The sequence below is a fragment of the Salmo salar genome, chromosome 24, assembly GCF_965601325.2.
Source record: "Salmo salar chromosome 24, fSalSal1, whole genome shotgun sequence".
Classification (NCBI taxonomy): Eukaryota; Metazoa; Chordata; class Actinopteri; order Salmoniformes; family Salmonidae; genus Salmo; species Salmo salar.
In genome coordinates this window covers 8776285-8800678 of record NC_138314.1, presented here as the reverse complement: position 1 = coordinate 8800678, position 24394 = coordinate 8776285, and the positions used below count along the sequence as shown (strand labels likewise).

Genomic DNA, 24394 nt, shown 5'->3' with positions numbered 1-24394 from the left:
ATCTGTTCACAACGTTCACTAGTGGCATCTGCTGGTCAGTAATACATAGCAGCGTGTGATTATCAGATAATTGTTTTTTCTCACTGTTTTCATTAAATGTGGGGTTTAAACATTTTCAAAAACTTAATCTATGGCATTATTTAGGATGTTTAAGACAGAAGCTTATACTTTAATAGATAACAAATTATTTGAACAACAGTCCAGAAAGTTTGGTTTCACATAAAACAATTTTCAAAATGGTGTCCACTCAAATGGATTCGACCTCATACCCTCACATCCTTGAATGTTCCATAGTACCCTACTCTACCAGATAAGGTCAGGTGAAACTTTCTGTACAAAATCTGAACTATATTTGTAAGTACGGTGTCCAGTAGAGGTCGGTGTTTGAAAGCAGCTTGGAATCTAAGAAGGCACAAGAACCACAATGAAATCAGTGGGATCTCGCATTTTGCAGCACACTGTTTGAAAAAGCACGGGATCAAACAAAGCTTTGTACGTCATTGATGACGTACTTCTGATAAAGTGATACACGCATCGGCACACTGCTTCGAAGTTAGCTACTTAGCGATTTTGACGTTAGTTAATAGCTCTTAAGGATACGCCCCTTTTTGTCAATTTTCACCTAAAATGACATACCCAAATCTAACTGCATGTAGCTCAGGCCCTGAAGCAAGGATATGCATATTCTTGGTACCATTTGTCAAGAAAGTGAGTTTGTGTTTATATAGGACGTACCGCCCCCACCTCCCGTCAAGCAATTATGTAAATTCTGAGCTTTATGGCGCTATACAAAGCTCTCCACATTGTTACAAAATTTGGAAGGTGCCCGGCAATGCAGTATGGAACTTGATTTGGCCTCAGCAAGCAAGCAATTGAATCACACCCTCCTGTTGGGTGGTCCTTTGCGTGGGGTGATGTATGTTTCCTTTAACAATCAGTCTTCCAGATAGATGACACAGACACAGGAACCTTGGTAAAAACTCTTTAGTAATAAAATGCAATTGCAGGCAGAGCTCCACATACAGAATACCTCAGTAGTCTATAGTAAAGATCTGTGTGGCGAAACAGGAGACTACACTCTTTTTACAACCTACCGTCAATCATATCTTAACATTGTTGCATTGGATTAGACACAAAGTATCTAAGATGAGAAAAACATGTCTAGACTGTGGTTTCTCACTCTGCTATCTCGGCCTTGAGACTGTGTGACTATCAGCAGGTGCAGACAATTCTCAGTCTGAGAACTAAAGCAGTACATCTCCATTTACCCAGTACTTTTCTATCATTGCGCATTGCAAGCATACAAAGGTTATGAGATATATACAGTTATCATGGCATTGGTGTAGCCACACACCCAACCCCCAGGGTAACCCCCAACATTCCCCCCTTTGAGACTACCTAGTCTCATATAACCATGTACAGAAATCGATGTTAGACATCTGGAACTTTTAACCATCACATATAGGTAGTATAGTAATCATCCTCTGGGTCCGTTGGGCAAGCAAGAGGGTCATAGTTGGGGTCAACACAAGTGGCATCATAGTATTCGTCATAGGAGGCAGGTAAAGCCAATACCATTAAACCAGGTATGGTCTTCTTCACTGCCCATTTACCAAGACAACAAAACATCTAAACACAGTAAAAGCCTATCAACACAGGAACTACAAATTATAAGATACCAATTAAAATCTGGCCCATAACATTTCCAAATTTCCCAGTGAACCATTTACCCATCCTGGTCAGAACACCATCATCACTAGTGCTCATGGATTTGGGTTTAGACAAAATTAACACCGCAGTCTCGTTTGGGGACACTTTTCTACCTAAGTCTCAAACAAACTTTACCCATGTGTTGACAGGGCCGGCTTCACCCACACAAACAAGTAGTGTGGATAGAGCCAACACAGTCAACCACCAACGACCACATGTTGTCATCTTCCCTCTCTTATATCCCTAATGGTTTGTTTATTTACAACATAACATTGCTGATCATGTAAAACAGTTGGTTCTTCAGGGCTTTGGTCTTGCCCTTCATCTTTTTCAAGTCTTTGGTCTCGGCTCACATCTGCTTCTGCCTCTTTTTTCAGGCTGTGTCTGGCTCCATCATCTCCTGTGGGCTGAACACCTTCTGGCAGTGGGACAGGTGGTTCCAGCCAGACCTTTCCTGAACTCTGACCGCTGTTGTGTTGCCATGGTTACCTTGCATGGCCCATCCATCTTGGCTGGTTCCATTTTCTCTTGTGGAGCCGGATTTTGACCCAGTCTCCAACCTCCACAAGCAGGTAGTCGGGGTCCTCACCTGGTACCTCCTCCTGAGCTTTCCTAGTGTGTGAGTGGAGAGATCTGACAATAGTAGTTAGTGTTCTACTTCTAGAGTGAGGTCTATTTGTCTGTCAGTCAGTCTGTGTGCGGGAACATTCATGGGTCTTCCTGTCAACATTTCATGTGGTGTACACCCCAGGCCTTTATTAACACTACTGCACATTTTCATTAACACTAGTGGTAAATAATCCACCCAAGATTCCCTGGTGGAGTGGCATGCCTTACCTAACCCTTGTTAAACCTATCTTGGTTAGGGGGCAGTATTTTGACGTCCAGATGAAAAGCATGCCAGTAGTAAACTGCCTGCTACTCAGGCCCAGAAGGTAGGATATGCATATTATTAGTAGATTTGGATAGAAAACACTCTAAAACTGTTTGAATGATGTCTGTGAGTATAACAGAACTCATATGGCAGGCAAAAACCTGAGAAAAATCCAACCAGGAAGTGTGGAAATCTGAGGTTTGTAGTTTTTCAAGTGATTGCCTATCTAATATACAGTGTCTGTGGGGTCATTTTGCACTTCCTAAGGCTTCCACTAGATGTCAACAGTCTTTAGAACGTTGTTTCATGCTTCTACTGTGAATGGGGCGAGAATAAGAGGTCTTGGAATCAGATGACTGAGAAAATGACATGAGCTCAGTGGCGCGCTCTCCCGTGAGAGTTAGCTGTGTTCCTTTTCCTTTTTGAAGACATTGGAATCGTCCGGTTGGAATACTATGGAAGATTTATGATAAAACCATCCTAAAGATTGATTCTATACATCGTTTGACATGTTTCTACTTACTGTAATAGTTTTTTTACTTTTAGTCTGAATTTACTGCGCGAGCACAGTGCATTTGGATTACTCGACTGAACGAGCAAACAAAAAGGAGGTATTTGGACATAAATATGGACTTTATCGAAACAAATGAACATTTATTGTGGAACTGGGATTCCTGGGAGTGCATTCCGATGAAGATCATCAAAGGTAAGTGAATATTTATAATGCTATTTCTGAGTTTTGTTGACTCCACAAAATGGCGGGTTTGGTTTGGTGACTGAGCGCTGTACTCAGATTATTGCAAAGTGTGCTTTCGCTGTAAAGCTTTTTTGAAATCTGACAGTGGTTGCATTAAGGAGAAGTGTATCTATAATTCAGTTGTTTATTTTATCAACGATTATGATGAGTATTTCTGTATATTGATGTGCTCATTCACCCGAAGTTTTTTGAAGTTTTTTGAAGTCCTATGAGTGCCATCTGGCAGGTTAGTGATTCATTCTAGCTGTATTTCTGGTTTTTGTGACGCCTCTCTTTGCTTGGAAAATGGCTGTGTGGTTTTTCTTGTCTAGGTGCTGTCCTAACATAATCTAATGCTATGCTTTCGCCGTAAAGCCTTTTTGAAATCGGACAATGTGGTTAGATTAACGAGAAGTTTATCTTTAAAATGGTGTATAAAATGTGTATGTTTGAGAAATTTGAATTATGAGATTTTTGTTGTTTTGAACTTGGCGCCCTGCTATTTCACTGGATGTTGGTGAGTGGGACGGACGGTAGCGTCCCGCCTGCCCAAGAGAGGTTAATGGATTGGTTAGCTCTCTCGGTAACCCCGTTACTCTGGGGGTGGTAGATGGACACAAACTTCTGGTCCACTCCCATCATTATGGCTACCTGCTTCACTACATCACCAGTGAAGTGGGTACCATTGTCTGCAGAAAAAAAAACAGGAACACCAAATCTAGCTATTATCTCCCTCACTAGTAGTTTTGCTACTGTCTTAGCATCACAGTGTGTGGTGGGAAATGCATCCACCCACCTGGTGAACCTGTCAATAAGGACTAAACAGTACCTTTTCCTTTCTTTTCTTTCTGCAAGATCTATAAAATCCATGGCAAGATGGACAAATGGTCCTCTTGGCGTAGGGAAATTACCTGGTTTCAGAGGTGTTCCTTTTGTAATGTTAAATTGCATGCACGTAGCACATCGAAACAAAAACTGTTTCAACTGCTGAGTAAAATTTGGAGAAAACCAATCCAAAGAAATTGACTATAATATCCCCCTTGACAAATGAGCCATACCATGGGCCACTTGCCAAACAGAGGCGATAAGACAAGCAGGCAAACAGAGTCTGTCTCCAATTTTTAGAAACAGGGTCAAGTTTACAACCCAGCTGTTGCCATACCAAATGAGAACCAACATCCAAAGACTGTTTAGATTCCAAATCATCAGTGTCTTTCCCGATAGCAGCAGAGAAAAACATGGAGTGGCTATGACACTTTGAGGCAGCCAATCTGCCATGGCGTGACCCATACTCACAAAATCTTTTCCCCCAGTGTGAGCAGCAACCTTCACAATAGCCAAAGCAGAGGGCAGCATCATAGCCTCCAAGAGATCTAAAACCATAGTTATATTATGAATATGACTTCCACAAGCATTGTGAAAACCCCTTCTCCTCCAGACACCACAACCAGGAGAGACAAACCCCTATTGCATAAGCAGAATCAGAGAAAATTGTAACCCTTTTCCCTTCTCCCATTTTACAGGCAGTGGTTAGTGCCAAAAGTTCAGCCTGTTGAACTGAGAAAGTATCTGGTAATGGTTGTTGTATGTGAGTGGTTCTATCAATTGTCACAATACCATAGTTTGATCTGTATATGCATAACCGTCAACCAAAAGGTCCAAGTCAGCATCAGTCAGGGCAGTGTCTAAGGCCTAGCCTTAGAGTCAAGTTAAATCTGCTTTTCACATTCGTGTGGCGTACCCCCTGTCCGTTCTTCCAGGAGGGCAGCAGGATTAACAGTGGAACACCTCTTAATAGCAATATTGGGTTGCGTCAGTAGAGTCTCATAGCCACAAAGCCTTGCAGCAGTAAGGCAGGAGTTATTTTGGTTCAGGAGTGCCATCACACTGTGAGACACATAGAGGGTGGCTTTATGCATTAACACGAGAGTAGTACTCTTTTCAATCGCATATGCTGGCGCAGCAAGACTTCTATGACATGGATGCATACCCCTCACTACATTATCCAATCTGGTAGAGTAGTAAGCACAGGGATTATGCTGTCCACTTGATTTTTGTGTAACAACAACTGAGGCAAACCCCCCTTTTTCAGCTACAAAGATGACCATTTTCTGTTATAGTCAGGCAACCCAAGGGCTCCAGCACTAGCCAGTGCTTTCTTCAAATCTTCAAATGCCTTAATTTGATCCGTGCTCCAGGTCAGGAATTCAGATGGCCGTCCATTGCACATCTCTCTCAGTGGTCTTGCACAGATCCAGGGGCCTCTTCATTGCTGTTCTTTATGAAAATTGGAAGTGTTGGTGTTCTGATTTCCTTGTGGCCAGACACCTCTTCTTCTCCCTCCTGTGGTTGATTTCCTCTGTGTCGTCCTTGGTGGCCAGGACCAGGCTGGTAACCTCCTTGTGCCTGCTGGGGAGGTCCTCCATAGGTTTGGGGTTGCTGCTGATATTACCTTGTTGTTGGTATCCTCCTCTGTTTCCTCCTCTGAAATTTCCTCTCCCTCTTCGGTTCACTCCAGGTGTTGTAGCCCATCCTTGATATTGAGAATTTTGTGGACATTGGTTCCTCATGTGTCCAAATTGTCCACACCCCCAGCATTGCATAGGTGGCATTCTGGGTGATGGTGGCCGCCATGGTTGTGGGTTCCCATAGGTCTGAGGGGGAAATTGTACAAAAGACACTATGGGCTGTGGTTGCAGCGCAGGTCCACTTGGGGGAGCTGTAGGAGCAGGAGTGTTCATCATCACCATGTCAGGCTCACCTCTCTTAGTTTGTCATATTGTTTCCTGTTTTCCTCAGAATCGTCATCCTGTAGTTCACTCAGTTGTTTTCGGTGTTCGCAGACTTTACGCCTTAGGTCTTTCCATTGTTCTTCGAAAACACAGTATTCTTTTACTCGTTACAAACTTTGTATGAGATCTTTTTCTTACTGCCTGTTTCTCAGTCCTTCTCCAGATCCCAGGGTCCACTACTGTCCTTATATGAACTGCTGTCCATATGCGGAATCTTCCTGTCTTTGTCTTTGCCTGGGTTTCCTAGAGGGGTTGACTGGCACCCGGAGGACCCTTATTCCGCAATTCGCCAATTACTGAAACTTTTTTTATCCATCTCCATCTTTTTCTCCATTTTTTTCCATTTGTAGACTCTCACCTTCTTTCTTCTCCTTCTTCATCTTCTTTCATTAGTTCCCCCTTAATAATTACCTTTGTACCAGTAGCTATTAAAGGGTATAAACCTTCTCTCACTTCCACACCTCCTTCTTTATCTTCATAAGGTGGGGGAGCTGTAGGGTGAAGGGGCCCACATCCTGGGTCTCAATTTTTCCCTTGTTCCGCCACCCTTTGACTCTTCAACTGTTTCAACTGACTTTGAGCTGAAAACGTCTGTCCTTCAGTCTGAATTAGTCCCAATATAGTGGCTGACAGTATGGTAACCTTCTTATTACTCTTCTTCTTACTGGCTTGCCTTCCCTTGACTATGTCACTTATCACATCACACGTAGTCTTATCAAATGTTCCTGTGACCGGATGTCTGTACTTTTCTTCTTTGTTTGTCCATTTATTCCATTTCCAAAACAGTCCAGGTTGGTTTTCAAGTAGGGATAATTGTGCTATTGTAACGGCTGTCTTTGGAGAGAGTGGACCAAGGCGCAGCGTGGTTAGTGCTCATCGTGAATTTATTAAAAGATCGAACACTTTAAACACAAAAAGCAAGAAACCGACAGCCAAACAGTTCTGTCAGGTGTAAAACACTAAACAGAAAATCTCTACCCACAAACCCCAAAGGAAAAACAGGCTGCCTATGTATGACTCCCAATCAGCAACAACGATCTACAGCTGTTCCTGATTGAGAGCCACACACGGCCAAACCAAAGAAACAAACCAACATAGAAAAATAAACATAGAACGCCCACCCATGTAACACCCTGGCCTAACCAAAATAGAGAACCAAAAACCCCTCTCTATGGCCAGGGCGTTACACCTATAAATATTGTTTACATTGGTGTGGGACCCACTGTCTCTGCACTGCCTTTGGTTGAATCTGTCATGGTGCCCCGTGATTTTGTTTTAATCAGGTTCTATGTAATGTGGACTGAGTGACTTATCTGTATGGTACTGTAGAAAAACCCAGTTCTATCCCCGTATACAGGTAGTAGAACCCAACATAGGATGATATACCCAACGCAGTTCTATTTTCTCTAACCCCTCTTCTTCTTTAGTTTCACTACATTTATTCACTAACCACGCTACTGTAAATGGTTCCACATATGTGTGGTAAATAACCACAATTGGTTTCAATTGTATTTTAACTTCAGTACGGGGGTCTCCCTGTCTCCTCTCTTGTGGATGTAATGGAAGAGTAAACTCACAACATGTCTTTCCCAACATGCAATATCCCTTCTTGCACTAATCTTAAAGACTTGTTGTCTACACCATACATAAAACCAGTGTCTTCCCTCAGGTAAGAACACCATACATAAAACCAGTGTCTTCCCTCAGGTAAGAACACCATACATAAATCCAGTGTCTTCCCTCAGGTAAGAACACCATACATAAAACCAGTGTCTTCCCTCAGGTAAGAACACCATACATAAAACCAGTGTCTTCCCTCAGGTAAGAACACCATACATAAATCCAGTGTCTTCCCTCAGGTAAGAACACCATACATAAAACCAGTGTCTTCCCTCAGGTAAGAACACCATACATAAAACCAGTGTCTTCCCTCAGGTAAGAACACCATACATAAAACACTTTCAATCACTTGCCACCCAGTACCTCAGTACTGACTTGGTTCATCCTGATGTTTTAAGATAGCTTGCATTGTATTCATCTGCTTGTATGTGTTGGAAAGTCCAGAGATGTAGCTGAGCCGTGAGGGCCCATCTACAGGTGGTTCATCACCGCTTGATTCATCATCTCCCCTGCCTGGTTCATCACCTCTCTGGTTCCACTCCCCAACGCACAGGCCCTTCTCGCTGGCTTCCCTTGCATCAATTCTACGGGGGCAACAATGTCATAATCTTATTGACCAGACAGCATAAGATAGATACACAACACATACCTAGACAGAGGGGAGTTGTTTTGTTCGCTCAAATGCTTTCTCAGGTGAGACACATTCAGCCCCCTGCGAATTGAAGAGAATTTGTGAAACACAGAGAGATGAAAGACACATTTTTGGGGGAAGCCTGGCTTCCCTTGGCATCCGTTAATACACCCGAATGGGATTTGACCTTGCAGCCAACATATGCTGATGCAGTGGAGTAGATCCCTTTAGTGGATCACGCCACCACTCTGGGCTAGCAGTACAGTACAGTACACACCGTGCAAGGTGCAAAGAAAATGTGTCCAAGGCTTTGACATTGCGATGTTGGGTGAATCAGCCCTGAAGAGCCACATGAAGGGGAAGGGACACAAAGCTGCAGCCCGGGCTGGCACTAGTTCTACAGTACATGACTTTTTCTCGACAACAACCTCCAAAGCTTCGGCAGCAACATCACAACCAGCAGCACAATCAAACCATCAGGTAAAGAAACGTTTCAAACATGAATTAGTTCTCTGTATAGCTACGTGTAAATGACGAAAAGAGCTAGCTAGTTAGCCTGCTAGCTAATGGAACTGAAGCTGAATTATTAAACGATTTCTAGATAACTGTAGAACTGTATCTATGCCTCCTTCAAATCAAGTGATCTGGGATAGCGAGTGTGATGAATGATTTGGGCAAAATTATGCTAGCCAGCAAACGTTAGCCAACTTAACTAACATTGAGTAATCAGCTTGGTAACATTTGGCTAGCTAGCATGCGAACTCGACCACTGTTCATTTCTGGATACAGATCAGCATTTTTTTCCCAACAAAGAGAGTCAAGATCTTCTGCGTTATGATCTAGGCATTATCATTCAGCACAATTGTTGTTGAAAGTTGTTTCTACAGCTGAACCTTACTTATGGCAAGCTATAACGATAGACATTTAATACATTTCTCTTGAAACCATGGTTCTAATTACCATCATTATTCTATTTATGTTTGTTTAATGTCTGTTTATTATGTATGTTCAATGATAATATAAGTACAGGAATTGGTTTGAAGTGGAAATTAAAATACATGCAATATGTAGCATAGGCTGTAGGTTTAAGGGTTAAAGATTAAACGTAAGAGGTCGTTGGATATAAATGTCAAGTAAAGGGATAGTCCATTACAAATACAACCTAACATGAGTTGAATTTGATCATTTTAGGGTGTTGTGGACATCTTTTCAGAAAGAATGAGACACCACGGTAATACTGAGAAAAGTTCTGAATTGTTATTTGTTTTCTTTCATGCAGAATCCTCAACCCGAGTCCTCTTCAAAACTCTCTTCATGAATCCGAAACAACTATTCCATGGCATGCATAGATCCTATGGACAATGAAGTGTCGTCTCCCACTACTCCTGCAATAGTGCAGATGACAACACCACAATTTCCCACTCGATGTTTCCAGACAGTATTATAGCAAAGTCATATGCCTGTGGGGAGAAGACAGCCTACAAGATCAATCATAGTCTTCACCTTACTTGCGGCACCACCTCTTGGACAAGTTGCAAAATAACATTTTACATTTTAGTAATTTAGCAGACGCTCTTATTCAGAGCGACTTACAGTAGTGAGTGGATACATTTTTCGTAACTGTCCTCCGTGGGAATCAAATTCACAACCCTGACGTTGCAAGCGCCATGCTCTACCAACTGAGCCACACGGGACTGTAATGTGCTGCTTTTTGACGAATCGCAGAACAAACCACTTCAGCTTGTTGGATTCGGGCTAAACTTTGAACATTGAGATATTAAAGACATGATAGATCAGACGCATAGTATATAAAGGAGTGAGATCTGTAGAAAGACAGTGGCTGTGGAATGTCCTGGGTGGACGGGAGAGAGTCACCGAGTGCGATAGGTGATACGAGAGGACATCTGTGGATTAGGCGAAGAAGGGGTTGAGGTGAGGAGGTCAGGTCAGATCCCCTGAAAGGAGAAATAATTGTTATATCATCCTGTTACCTTCTTACTGTCGAACCATAAGATGTAAGGATTGGAGAGAAGGAGGGGTGTCTAAAGTGGAGTATATATATTTGTGATGGTGAGAAATGTTTTTTTTCTCTGAATTACAGCTGTAACGACCCTTTGGGAAGAATTAAACTTGGTTAAGCTTCTCTAGTGTCCGTGAGTTATTTACTCTGAAAAATTAGAACCTAACAAGCTAAAGCAAATGGATGTCCACGTAAGGTTTTTAAACCCCACAACCAACAAGGTTACCACACACTACATGGACTCATCTTTCATGGGACATGGCTCAGCAAAGGACTGTCCTTCACAGAGATGACAGATAAACTTAACACGTTTCACCTCCTACAAATGTTGATGTTTGGACCAAATGTTAACCACAAGTTTTACAGAGAATTCATATCTAATGCCCTTGCAGAAGCCACAGACAGAGAGGTAATTGACATTGAAACATGTTCCTTGCAGTGTTCACAATGCGTTTCGAAATGCATTTGACTTGATAGACTGGGACATAGTGTCTGAAGTCTCTCGTTGGTTTATCTTGATCAACAAAGACAAGCAATGACACAAGTATTTAGTGAATATGTTAGTTCAACAATGCTCTGCAGTCATCCCAGTATCCCATTACGGTTTGAGTTGAAAGCTCTTATGAATGAAAGGTGTGTGGTGTGAAAAGGATTGTGATAGAACTTCATTTCTAATTAAGTGTTTCGTGTCTGTGCCAGTGCCCAGACTCCTGTATTTGTCAACACATGTTTCCAAATTTGTACTGAACAAAAATATAAACGCAACATGCAACAATTTCAAAGATTTTACTGGGTTACAGTTCATATAAGGAAATCAGTCAATTGAAATAAATGCATTATGCATCTGTTGGTCTCAGATACCTTAGACATTCCTGCAGTCAGCATGCCAATTGCGTGCTTCCTCAAAACTTGAGACATCTGTGGCATTGTGTTGTGTGACAAAAACTGCACATTTTAGAGTGGCCTTTTATTGTTCCCAGCACAAGGTGCATCTATGTAAGGATCATGCCGTTTAATCAGCTTCTTGATATGCCACAGGTGTCAGGTCAATGGATTAATATTGGCCAAGGAGAAATGCTCACTAACAAGGATGTAAATACATTTGTGCACAAAATGTGTGCGAAATAAGCTTTTTGTGTCTATGGAGAATTTCTGGGATATTTTATTTCAGCTCATGAAACAAGGAGCCATGATTGGCTGAGATAATGGATGGGCTGAACATACCGGGGGATGAGTTTGGATTCGTCGGTCTATAACGTGAGCTGCTCAGTATGTGTTGATAGTCCTTTCTACCGGGCCATTTTTGAAAGATATGACGTTAGTCCTCAAGAACTACAAAAGTATTGCTACTTTTTTCAACAACATTGTTGCCCTGAATTTAGCACGCACTATCGACAGATCAGTTGGAAAAAGTGATGGGCTGCTTTCTGCACGTGCCACGATCAGTGTGAACCGGAGTGACTTGACACAACGCTGTCCAAACAAAATGTAGTTACAAACAAAACTGAGTTAAATGGTTCCAGTCTACGGTAAAGCGTTCATCCATGTATACGGCTAAGAGTCTAGCTACATTTTCCGATATTATACGTTTCTAATTTACTCAGAAAATTGTTTTCATTGCAAGTTAAAGCGTACTGTTAGTTAGCGAATGGTAGCTTACTGGCGCGCGAGCTAATGGTATGTGTATGATCTGTGTAGTAATATTATTTAAATCAGAAATTCATTTGGATTGCTAATGTTAGCTAGCTAATGTTGAACCTAGTTGTTAGCTTTAGCTACCTGCAGATTCATACTATCCCTATGACAATGTTTGTATTGGTAGTAGTATGAGTTGGGATTATGCCAGTTCATTGTTTAGCTAACTAGCTAGTCTAACAAAAGACTCCCCTTCGCCAGATGATTACATGACCCATCAAGTTAGCCAGTTGTATCTGTGGGTGATTACGGCCATCTACTGTATTTCATGAACATGTGTACATGTCTAGACAATAGTGACCCATCCACATCCGCTAGATGTGGTTATAGAATTTTCTTCACATGACCCATCAATTTAGACAAGTGTGTCGGATAAGCGTCATCTAATAATTATACATTTTTTGTCTGGACACTTTCTGTTTTTTCTATTGCTACTATACTATTTCACTGAGCAGTTTACACCTTCTGTGTCCTGTGCATGTGATAAATAAACGTAGATGTTATTTGATATAGTGTGTGTTTACCAGAGACGGTAATGTGAAGAACAACATTACCTGCACCAAAGTCATGTTAGGATATAGGCCAAGGACGAGATAGTGTATTTTTACCTGGAGTTTTTCCTTATTGTAGGCTACTACTTTGACCACTTTTAGTCTTAATCTCTGGTTGTTTACTAAACTACTCACTCTGTTTAGCACATGACCTCACATGTGAATCCTTAGCCCCACCCACAGAGATGGGTGGGGCTAAGGCTTAAGAGGGTGTTAACAATGCAGAATGGGTGTAGACAGAGCTCTCCAGTAGGTGTACCAAAACATTCAAGGACCAACTTTATCAACTTTCAAAGCAGAATTACTTTCCCATTATTTCTCAACTGCAGTGTATGATATACCAATTTCTAGTTCTGAGTCTCTACTTTTATCCAATGTAAAAAACACAATTTCAAATTCTGCTACATAAGACCGAATCGAGGCGGTCGGTCACATTTTTGCTCAGTGTGGACATGAACAAAACAAATGCTGTATGTAAACAAGCCTTTATTAATTGAAAAAATAACTTTCCTCTTCCTCAGCTAAATTATGAGGAACATTTAAGAAAATCTCTTTTGATTACTCTCTTACTATTCAACAAACATTTTGTAAAGTTACTGTATGTCGATATTATGACTTTGCTGTCAATGTGTGAAAATAATGTAAATTAATCCACACTTTTATAAGAAAAACAGAAACTTTGATTCTTTGTTTTGACTCTTCAAGGGTGGAGGCGATAGTAAAACAAGTGCGTAATCTGCAACCACCACATCTACATGATCTCTGAAGTACATTCTCTAGGAAAGCTTTGCAACAACTTTTTAAATTGAATTGGTATAACATTTATTTTCCAGATATCAGTGGTTCTATTTTTCTACTCTAAACTGACATTTTTGTGTGTGTTAACGTTGTATTAAAAGACCTACTCGAGCAGTTATACAGACCACTGACATTAGCTTGTGTACATGACTGTTCTTGCATTCAACACTGCATTGTTCCTTTAATCAGTTTTTGCAGATATACCTAAACACTTCTTGCAGCTCCTTTGTTGATCTGAAAGAATGGATGGCTGGGGGGCTACCAGAGTTATTGGAGTTTCAGGCATTTTGCTTAAACCTACCCCTACCTGTCAGTTCTTTAAAGGGATACTTTGGGATTTATCTACTTCCTCAGAGTCAGATGAACTCGTGGATACCATTTTTATGTATCTGTGTGCAGTTTGAAGGAAGTTCTTAACTAGCGCTAGCGCAATTGCTAACTAGCTTTAGCGCAATGACTGGAAGTCTATGGGTATCTGCAAGCATCTTTCTAGTCATTGTGTTAATGCTAGTTAGCATTGGCTTGCAAAACTAACTCGAACTTCCTTCATACTTGACACAGAGACATAAAAATCATATCTACGAGTTCCTCTGACTCTAGGGAAGTAGATAAAGGGCATCATTGCCAAAATCCCAAATATGCCATTAAGGGGTCACTTAGTTGTCTACTCTAAGAATTGAGTTAACAGCCTGGGCTCAGGACTATGACATCGGTCCTGTTCAAATACCTTAGAATGCATACTTCCTCCCTTCCTACCTTGATTTCTTCAAGGAAGTGGGGAGGAAGGATGTATTGTAAATGTATTGGAACAAGGCCTTGGTGTTTAGTTTAGTAATCGTCGATCTTGTACTCGTATTTGTAATCCAAGATGGAGTCCGTGAAACTTTCCGGTGCCGACATTTGCCCCTCTCCTATGAACCACGAGTCGTACCAAGCAGTGGTGGGCTCTGCCTCTGTTGTTGTGGGAACCGGCGTGGTCGTCGGGGGCAACGTTTTTGTCAATCTCATCAGTCTCTGTTGCCGTAGATGACGGGGGCGGTCGAGCCCTAGCTCTTTCCTTCTCTGGTCACGCGTCGTAGAATCCATGAGTGCATGTCCGGGAAACTCCATATTCCTGTTACCATTGGGGACCATGTGCCATATTGTTCCGCCGTTGCCGTGGCTGAGCAGGCGTATGGGCTTGTTGCCGTGCAGGGCCATGATCTGTGGATGAATAGATAGCATTTATATAGTGCTTCAATGGCCCTAAAGTGGCTAATAGGCACTCTAATTGTAGGTGTAGCAGTACCCACTTGTTTGATGCGGTCCCAGTTGGACTTGGCCAGGTTAAAGCTGCAGGTAGTTGCCCCTGCCTCGTAGCCCACCACACACAGCTTGGTCAGGGGGGCGAAGCCTTCTGCCCGCACCGTCACACGGTACTCACCTGGGTTCAACAAGCGCCAGTAGTCCCCTGTTACAGCTGTGGAGCAAGCAGAGAGGAGAGGGCTTAGACTGCACACTCAGTAAAGATAGCACTGGCAGGCTCCTGGACGTCCACTGCATGTAGATTTGTTCAGGGGGAAGGGACAACAGGTTGTTACCAATATCTACCCCAGCTGTAGTTTAATGAATATACCAATATAACAGTGCATAGCTACATTCATGTGTTCACAGCAGTCAGAATGCCAAGGGCAGTAGCCTATGGGACATGGTTAACACAAAGCCACACACTGTACCCACCTGTAGAGACATCATGGTTGACCCCCTCTACAGAAACTGTAGCATTAGCGATGGGGTTCCCCTCATTGTCTTTTACCACGCCCCTGATCCCACGCTGCACCTGGGTGGGGTGAAAACCAGGGTTCAAAATGTCAGTCACTCTACAGCAGTGGTATACAAACTTTTTCAGTGGGGACCCCATTTTTCCCACAATAATTTATTGCGATCCCAGAGATGGTTGTCCTTCTGGAAGGTTCTCCCATCTCCACAGAGGAACTCTGGAGCTCTGTCAGAGTGACCATTGGGGTCTTGGTCACCTCCCTGATCAAGGCTCTTCTCCCCCGATGGCTTAGTTTGGCTAGGCGGCCAGCTCTAGGAAGAGTGTTGGTGGTTCCAAACTTCTTCCATTTAAGAATGATGGAGGCCACTGTGTTCTTGGGACCTTCAGTGTGGCAGACATTTTTTGGTACCCTTCCCCAGATCTGTGCCTCGACACAATCCTGTCTCGGAGCTCTACAGACAAATCCTTCGACCTCATGGCTTAGTTTTTTCTCTGACATACACAGTCAACTGTGGGACCTTATATAAACAGGTGTGTGCCTTTCCAAATCATGTCCAATTTACCACAAGTGGACTCCAATCAAGTAGAAACATCTCAAGGATGATCAATGGAAACAGGAAGCACCTAAGCTCAATTTCGAGTCTCATTGAAAAGGGTCTGAATACTTATGTAAATAAGGTATACATTTGCAAAAAATTATAAAAACCTCTTTTCACTTTGTCATTATGGGGTATTGTGTGTAGATTGAGGATTTTTTTAAAATGAATTCCATTTTAGAATAAGACTATAACATAACAAAATGTGGAAAAATTCAAGGGGTCTGAATACTTTCCGAATGCACTGTGTATATACAGTATATATATAGTAATATATATATATATATATATATTTTGGCGACCCCAGCTTTGAATACCACTGCTCTACGGCCACACTCCAGGACCGTGTGTGTGTTTGGTATACTCTCAAAATGTGTTAATTGTTTCTATGTGTGTGCATACGTGTGTCTGTGTGTGTACCTGCTCCATGAAGGTGAGCATGGCCTCTCTGTTCTTCTCCCACTCAATGACCAGCTCACTCTGATGGGGGAACTTATCACAGCCCAGGAACACTGACAGCTCCAGACAGTTAGTGTGCAGGTAGCTGAAGTCATTCATACCTGAGGATGGAGGGAGAGGGGGGGGGAAGACAGGTGGCAATGAGAACCTGCAATGCAAATGATGAGCCACCAGAGAGGACCATTGCCCCCAAAACTGGGTCCTTTACTCTGATCAATGTTACATTACAGGTTTCAACCTTTTTGAACTACTCTATGTAATGTCTTAATGAACAGCAGATAACAATGGAATAAAAAAGGGATGTTGTCGGTCCTTACTTCCTGTGACGGGCTGCCACTTGGCGCGATTGACGATTCCAATGCCTCCAGTGATGTCATCGCCGTGACAGGTGCCGTGGGAAGTGTATGTCATCGACAGGTGAGTAGAGGCATAAGAGATGGCCAACCACCTATAACACACAAACACACACACACACACACACACACAGTCAGATAGGGTAATCTGATCCTAGATCTGTGGTTAACTTGGGCTCCCGAGTGGCACAGCGGTCTAAGGCACTACATCTCAGTGCTAGAGGTGTCACAACAGACAATCTGGTTTGAATCCAGGCTGTATCACAACCGGCTGTGATTTGGAGTCCCATAGGGCGGTGCACAATTGACCCAGCGTCGTCCGGGTTTGGCCGGTGTAGGCCGTCATTGTAAATAATAATTTGTTCTTATCTGACTTGCCTAGTTAAATAAAAACATTTACTTTATGCTACACACCTGAAAAAGGAGGCGTCTGCTGTGGCCCTGGGTTCATCCTCAGGCTCTGCGTACCCCCCTCTCCCTCTGTCATCCTCCTCTTCCTCTTCCCTGTGGCCATAGCCATGTCCCCTCCACTCCTCCTCCGGCTGCTGGTATCTCCTGTTATACTGGTCTTCTTCTCGCTGCTGGTATCCCCTGTTCCACTGGTCTTCTTCTGGCTGCTGGTATCCCCTGTTCCACTGGTCTTCTTCTGGCTGCTGGTATCCCCTGTTCCACTGGTCCTCTTCCGGCTGCTGGTATCCCCTGTTCCACTGGTCTTCTTCTGGCTGCTGGTATCCCCTGTTTCTATGATCTTCCACCGGCTCCTCAAACTCCTCGTACCTAGAAGAATGATTTAAATTGAGTTGATTGTTTATTTGGTTTCATATCATTATTACTCCTGCCAAAAATAGCAAGAGTGCAGGAAGAGAAAGAGCCTCGTACTGTCTCTTCTTGCGGCTCTGTGCCCTCTCTCTCTTGCCCTCTCTGGTGCTGGCGCCGGCGGTCTTGGTTAGGCGGTGATTGTCGTAGGGGTACGCCACAAACCTCTCTCCCCCCTGGAAGTTGGCCCCCAGTACGAATGGGTGGCTCTCCATCCACAAGATGATGGCTCGAGTCTCCACAGCAATCTGCAGGACAAGAAGAACAAACAGCAGCCATCTTTTTTTAATTCACTAGGCAAGTCAGTTAAGAACAAATTCTTATTTCCAATGATGTTCTTCCCCGGCCAAACCCTAACCCGGAGGACGTTGGTCCAATTGTGCGCTGCCCTATAGGACTCCCAATCACGGCCGGATGTGATACAGCCTGGAATCGAATCAGGGTCTGTAGTGACACCTCTAGCACTGAGATGAAGTGACTTAGACCGCTGTGCCACTCGAGTCCCCTTGTTAAGTTGATAAACAGAGAAATGGACTTCCTTGTACTGTCTCTGCTCTTCACACCATCTACATTTCCTTCCCTCCTGTCTTCATCCCCTCCCTTTCTCCCTTACCTTCCCCTCCCTCCCTCCCTCCCACCCTCCCAACCTCCCACCCTCCCTCCCTCCCTCCACACACCCTGTCATCCCCCTCTTGATCTGCAGGGATCTTGACATGGTGATTGGGGGTCAGTTTGGGCACCATGCCCTTGTCCTCGGCCTCCCACAAAACACTGTTCAGGTCAGGGAAGTTCTGGAAGATGTCATGGCCGTCCTCCGTCCAGTGGCCTGTTGTCCAACCACTCAGCTCGGAACCCTGTGGTGTCAATGGGACAGGATGTTATGGGGATATGGACTGCATATTTACTGCAGTAATATCAACATGTTAAAACCAAACGTCTTAGGATTTGCTTGAATGTCTCTAGTCTTGACTTAACATATGAGATATGTTTTCTTCTCTTGAGGAAAATAAAGTTGGGCGCTAGACTGTTCCTGCATACAACAATACTTTCCTACAGGATAACAAGTTGGCTAAATCAGACACTGTCTGGCACCCATTTTCCTTAATAGAAGAAAATAGATTTGCACCCTGGAAGTGTAAAGTATAAATACAGGCTGTATTTCCCTGTAAGGGTCGTTCTTGAATTGCGGTGGAATTTTGGAATGGCATTTTGGAAAAGAATGACTTGATTTTTTATTTAAATGTAGTTGGGTACATCTTCCCATTCTAAATCAACTAATATGGTAGCTTAATGATTTAAAATATGTTTTTACCATTATGATAACATTGTGCCACCGGTGGAGTAGTAACACCAATGAGGATTTTCTGAAATGGAGGCCACAAATGCTCAAATCTAAGGTCAATCCTTTAAAAATTATTTACTAAAGTGATTAATTATTTCCATTTATTTAAACTGGCTGACACCAAGTGACGCAAAATGATGAATGAAATTCTCAAATTTATGACATACTGAAAGGTCGTGATAAGCTAATCATTTTCTTTAAGATAGAACCCTCCCTCAATAACAGTTTGCCACGGGAGAAAATGCTCAAGGTCCTTGTACATCTTTGTAATCAGCGATTTTCAAAGTGGTAACACCAATGACATAAAACTGAGGGACACACATTATACTAGTAAAACAATAGGTGTTTTTATTGATCTACAGCAAGAGTATTCAACTCTTACCCTACGAGGTCCAGAGCCTGCTGGTTTTCTGTTCTACCCGATAATTAATTGCACCCACCTGGTGTCTCAGGTCTAAATCAGTCCCTGATTAGAGGGGAACAATGAAACAATACAGTGGAACTGGCTTCAAGGTCCAGAGTTGAGTTTGGGAGGTCTAAAGTAAACCATATTAAATACTTTTGTTTACTGTCTAGCATTCAAAATAATAGATACAGTATCTCTAAACCCCAAAACATGTCACTACACCTCTACACATCGCCAATGGGGCAAGCCAATTTGCTAACCCCCAGTAGTTTCAACAATGCATACAAATAGTTGTTTTGCAGTATAAAGGACTTACATATGTTTTCTTATTAAATAACAGTGAAATAAAATTAGAATGTATTCTTTTTAATGTTTTTGTCATTTTCTATTGTTTTTACATGGTGCCAAAGTCAAGGGACAACATTTACCACCGCAATTCAAGAATGAACCGTATAATATCCAGTACTGACCACTGTGAGGGCCTTCTCCTGCCCATCAGGGTTGAGTGAGGGCACCAGGTGGATACGTATTCCCTCCACCAGGCGGCGCACTCTGGGGTTGCCATCATTGTACTCCTTACACAGGTACTGCAACAGAAGAAGAACCATCTCCCGCCCCGTCGCCTCGTTTCCATGGAGACCGGCCGTGTAGCGGAACTCCGGCTCACCTAAGGAGAAAAACACAGATTGTCATTGTCTTTCCATGCTTGAGCGGACACGAGTACAGAGCTTTCTATGAAAGTTCGCCTGGAATAACAAAGGGGTGCAGTTAGCCTGGAATAACTAATGGGTGCATGTTCTGAAAACTGTGGACACAGACACAATATTGGTTTCATCCCACCTATCTCGTGTTCTGTGGGGTTGCCTGATATCACCATGGCCAGGATGTCCAGTCCGTTAGAGCTGCGACCCAGGCTGTACATACTGGTGATGTTGGGACACTCCTCAGACACAGACTTCATCATCTACCAGAAGAGACACACAGGGGAAAGCAGCAGTTACCAGCCCTGGCCCGGGACACCTTCAGTGAGTCTGTGCAAGTCTTTGTTCAAGCACAACAAATCTTATTAAATGAATCTCCAAAGTGTCAAGACAGAGTTGAAGTCAGTTGTCACAATCCGTCAGACAAAACATTAGACCTGATTCAAGTTCAAACAGGTGGTACTGATGACCTTAAGGTTTGAAGTCCCCTGAAATGGGAATGTTCCGTCTCACCGTGACCATGTCTGAGTAATTGTGATGTCTGAAGTCCAGGTACTGGACGGGAGTCACCTCATTCTGCAGCCTCTGGTAGGCACTGGTGGGGTCTGAGGAAATGAAAATGCACAGTGTGAATGTTTGCGTGTGTTTTATGTTTTACTATCCTTGTGGGGACCAGAAGTCTAGTAGGGTGGGTGCGTGTGTCACTCACCAGGCAGTGGGCAGCCTAGTACCTCCAGCCTCATACAGCAACTACCATTCCAGCTCTGAGGGATAACTCTGATGTAGCGTGCTAGTATGGGCTCAGCTAACTGATTCAGCACAGGGGTATCCTTATCAGAGTTAGCAAAAAACAACTAGAGACAGAGAGAGGGGAGGAGGGGGGTAAAGAGAGAGGGAGAGACAAATATATTTGACATGGTGAACTTTTGTGCCCCATAAAAAGAGCTTGAGAGTGAACCCTGGGACCAAAGTACATTTGAAGCAGCGAGGCTGACAGACTCACCCAGTCAGAGTAACCGTCATGGATGGTTTTCCATTCTCTGCTGTCATTACTGAATTGCACGTAGTACGATGTCACAAAGTCAATCCTGAAACAGAAAGACGCACACAAATGTTGTCACCATTTTGTCTTTGATATGTTTGAAATTGTCTGTGTGTGTGTGTGTGTGTGTGTGTGTGTGTGTGTGTGTGTGTGTGTGTAAAACAAGGAAAAAGGCTATTTTAGGGTTAGAATTAAGATTAAGGTTAGGGATTAGGTTTAGGATTATGTGTGTTAGGGTTAGATTTAGTTTCAGGGTTAGGGGTTAGGGTTAAGGTTAAGGTTTAGGGTTAGGAGTTAGGGAAAATAGGATTTTGATTGGGAACACATGTTTTGGTCCCCACAAGGATAGTAAAATAAACGTGTGTGTGCTTGTGTGTCTTACTCGTTGCGTGAGTCTCGTCCCTGTGTTATGATCCCAGTAAACTCTGTTGCTCTGCGAGCGTCCATCTCAAACCAGTGAATATTGTCCTCTGGGTTAGGACACCACGCCCCACCATGCATGTCCTCCTCATCATCCGAAGCCTGGAAACCATGGAAACCATACAGTGTTGGAGATGTGGGTAAGGGGGCTTACCGTCAGGTTTGAATTAGTGTGAGGAGTCTAACTGCATGTTGAGTCATGCTCTGTGTTGGCTGGAGCAGTACTGAGACTTAGGGTTAATGTGTGAGGGTTAGTGTATAAGGGTTATGGGTTAGTGTGAGAGGGTTAGACTTAGTGTGTGAGAGTTAGGGTCAGTGTGTGAGGGTTAGTGTGTGAAGCAGGGGCGGAAATCCCGGGGGGGACGGGGGGGACACGACCCCCCCATCCTGGGAAAAATGTGATTTGTCCCCCCCAATATATCACTGAAACATAACTATGTAATTTAAATAATATTAATAATATGCAATGAAAGCAATTGTGCTGATTATAGACACTTAATAGCGCGTTTTTAAGTTTCAAAAGATTGCGACCCCCCCCACCCTTTGCCTCACAATGGTTTGATCCACTGCCAGTTCCTTAGCTTGCTAGGTAACAGAGAGGTCGTATCTACTGTCTGAAAGGCACTCAATGCACGTAACTGACGTGAGGTTAATCCAGTCGATCGCACACACACACTCTGTGAATATGCAGAGCTAGCGTGCAAATATTAACTATTAAGCTAGCTAGTACCTATTCCATTTATGTGGCGTCGTCAAAGATGGAATCTTTGCTATCGTCAATTTATTCCAAGATCAGCAGGCAGATGATGTAAGTTAGTGCTTCAAAGTCCCTGTGATAAGGTTAGCGATAAACTGAAATCCAAACTGAACAGAACTACACTCTCTTCTACCATTGTCTTAAATATATTTAATGGTCTCGTTGCAAAAGCTAAATTGTCGCAAGGGAACTTTTATTTATTTATTTTATTTCACCTTTATTTAACCCGGGTAGCAAAGATTATAGCAAACACCACTGCAACTGAATTGGTGCTCGCTAGCTTTGCAAATTCAGCTATTGTTGGAAGCCAGCCAATATGAAACAAACTATTAAAATTACAAAAGGTTGCAGCATATGTTGTGTAAATGGTGAACTCATACCGCTGTCAACTCTTGTCATTTTAATCCGTTTCACATTTGCTAGCTACCTTTTAGATCGAAGCCCAAATAGAATGATTGAAGATGATAGAAGGCCATCTCCTACTGTAAATAACCTACACACTGTGTGTGTAGCCAGCCAGCCAGCCAGGTAGAAAAATGGCAGAAAAATAAAAGACGGACATCAGAGTATTTTTCAATACACCAAAAACGCATAGTAAGAACCCTAGTAGCCTAATATCTCAAAGACTAGTTGATAAAATGTTCATAAGAAAGAAATGAAATTCTAATGGAAATGTTTCACAATGATGTCATTAGGCAGAGCAGGCAACAGATGGCACACAGACAGCAGAGTTGGGGACAGATATGCAGGGAGAGAATGGCAGAGACAGGGAGTCTCAGGTAAGTTTGTTGAGTCTTTGTTTAGCAACATTATGAAAGGTTCTCAGTTTTTTTTACTTGTAAAATAGGAACATAATTGGAAAATGCCATGGATACCCCCACTCTCAACTTAAACTGGTGACTGAACTAAGATTTGTTAAAGGCAATGGTATTGCTGTTGTGATTAGTTGTGTAGTTTTGGGTACCGGTAGTTAGGAGTACGGCAAACACCTTATTTCTTTGGTTCCTCAATATACATTTACCATATTACAATGTAGGCTATGTGTTACAGCACTACTTTTGGTGTCCCCCTCAGGAATTGCTCTTGAGAAAATTTCATGTAATTGTCCCCTCCAAAGTTGATATCAGATTTTCGCCCCTGGTGTGAAGTTTAAGGTTAGTGTGTGTGAGGGTTAGTGTGTGTGAAGGTTAAGGTCAGTGTGTGAGGGTTAGTGTGTGAAGGTTAGTGTTAGTGTGTAAGGGTTAGGGTTACCTGTATGTTGAGTCGTGCCCTGGCTTGGCTGTAGCGGTGGTGAGACATGGAGGAGGCCAGCAGCTGGTCTGATTGTATTCTATGAGACTCCATACCCAGGGGAGGACACTCTGCCACCAGGGGAAAACATCTCAGTCACACACACATCACAAAAACTTCAAGCCACAATGGAAAAGCTCTTAAGCTCTTGCTAAAACTCTTGCTAACCGAGTATTGTATCATTGGATGGTAGCAAGTTACTTACTTTTGGGTTCCTTGAATACGTGTGGCCTCTTCTTGGCTTTGGCCCTCTCTTCCTCTTCCCTCCTCTGCTGAGCTCTCTCTGTCAAACAGCACCATAGTCAATCACTAACTACAATCCCAGTAATAGATTCTCTGTGTGACCGCTTGCGTGCGTGCACGTGTGTGTGTGTGTGTGTATCGACAAATGCAGTAATGCCTCAGAGGATCCAGATGCCTTCACATTGCAGATAGGAAGGAAACCAGATGTATTCTGTTTCTCCAAATTCAGGAATGTGCTGATTAAATTCAGATTGTTCTTTTTTTCTTCAGTAAATCTAAGACAGGTCGTTATGAAAGTTTGGATACAACAGTTCCTCATTCGCACACTGTTGTATCCAAACTTTCATAACCACCAGTCACATTTTATGGGTAACCCTGCTAAAAGTGTCAATATATCTAACTGGATGAGAAAGCTGTCACATTTTGTATTAAATGTGATTTTGTTCTACATACACATGTGAAATCACAGATAGTGGTGGACAGGGTATGCCCCTGTCCCCGTCCCCCACTCTACAAGGTGTCTAAAGCGTTCCACAGGGATGCTGGCCCATGTTGACTCTAATGCTTCCCACAATTGTGTCAAGTTGGCTGGATGTCCTTTGGGTGGCAGACCATTCTTGATACACACGGCAAACTGTTGTGCGTGAAAAACCCAGCAGTGTTGCAGTTCTTGACACAAACCGGTGCGCCTGGCAACCTACTACCATACCCCATTCAAAGGCACTTAAATATTTTGTCACATATTCAATCCATGTCTCAAGGCTTAAAAATCCTTCTTTAACC

The 24394-nt window shown here is 42.9% G+C and overlaps 1 protein-coding gene across 2 annotated transcripts in view; it reads right to left on the bottom strand.

The window, feature by feature from the left end:
* Window positions 1-24394, bottom strand: part of LOC123730377 (inactive carboxypeptidase-like protein X2) — a 70828-nt gene that overhangs the window by 32445 nt on the left and 13989 nt on the right. The window contains exons 9-24 of one of the 2 annotated variants that reach the window (XM_082968470.1): window positions 23574-23651; window positions 23330-23439; window positions 21284-21423; window positions 20863-20947; window positions 20569-20713; window positions 20373-20464; window positions 19999-20122; window positions 19629-19825; window positions 18088-18264; window positions 17474-17658; window positions 17009-17371; window positions 16559-16689; window positions 16203-16342; window positions 15147-15246; window positions 14720-14886; window positions 13099-14630 (exon numbers count right to left, since the gene is read on the bottom strand). The exons of the other annotated variant lie outside the window; for it this stretch is intronic. Coding sequence (XP_082824596.1) covers window positions 14256-14630; window positions 14720-14886; window positions 15147-15246; window positions 16203-16342; window positions 16559-16689; window positions 17009-17371; window positions 17474-17658; window positions 18088-18264; window positions 19629-19825; window positions 19999-20122; window positions 20373-20464; window positions 20569-20713; window positions 20863-20947; window positions 21284-21423; window positions 23330-23439; window positions 23574-23651 — 2609 coding nt within the window. The 3' untranslated portion in view covers window positions 13099-14255. Of the gene's footprint in view, window positions 1-13098; window positions 14631-14719; window positions 14887-15146; window positions 15247-16202; window positions 16343-16558; window positions 16690-17008; window positions 17372-17473; window positions 17659-18087; window positions 18265-19628; window positions 19826-19998; window positions 20123-20372; window positions 20465-20568; window positions 20714-20862; window positions 20948-21283; window positions 21424-23329; window positions 23440-23573; window positions 23652-24394 lie in introns of those variants that run through there. 2 annotated transcript variants of the gene reach the window in all.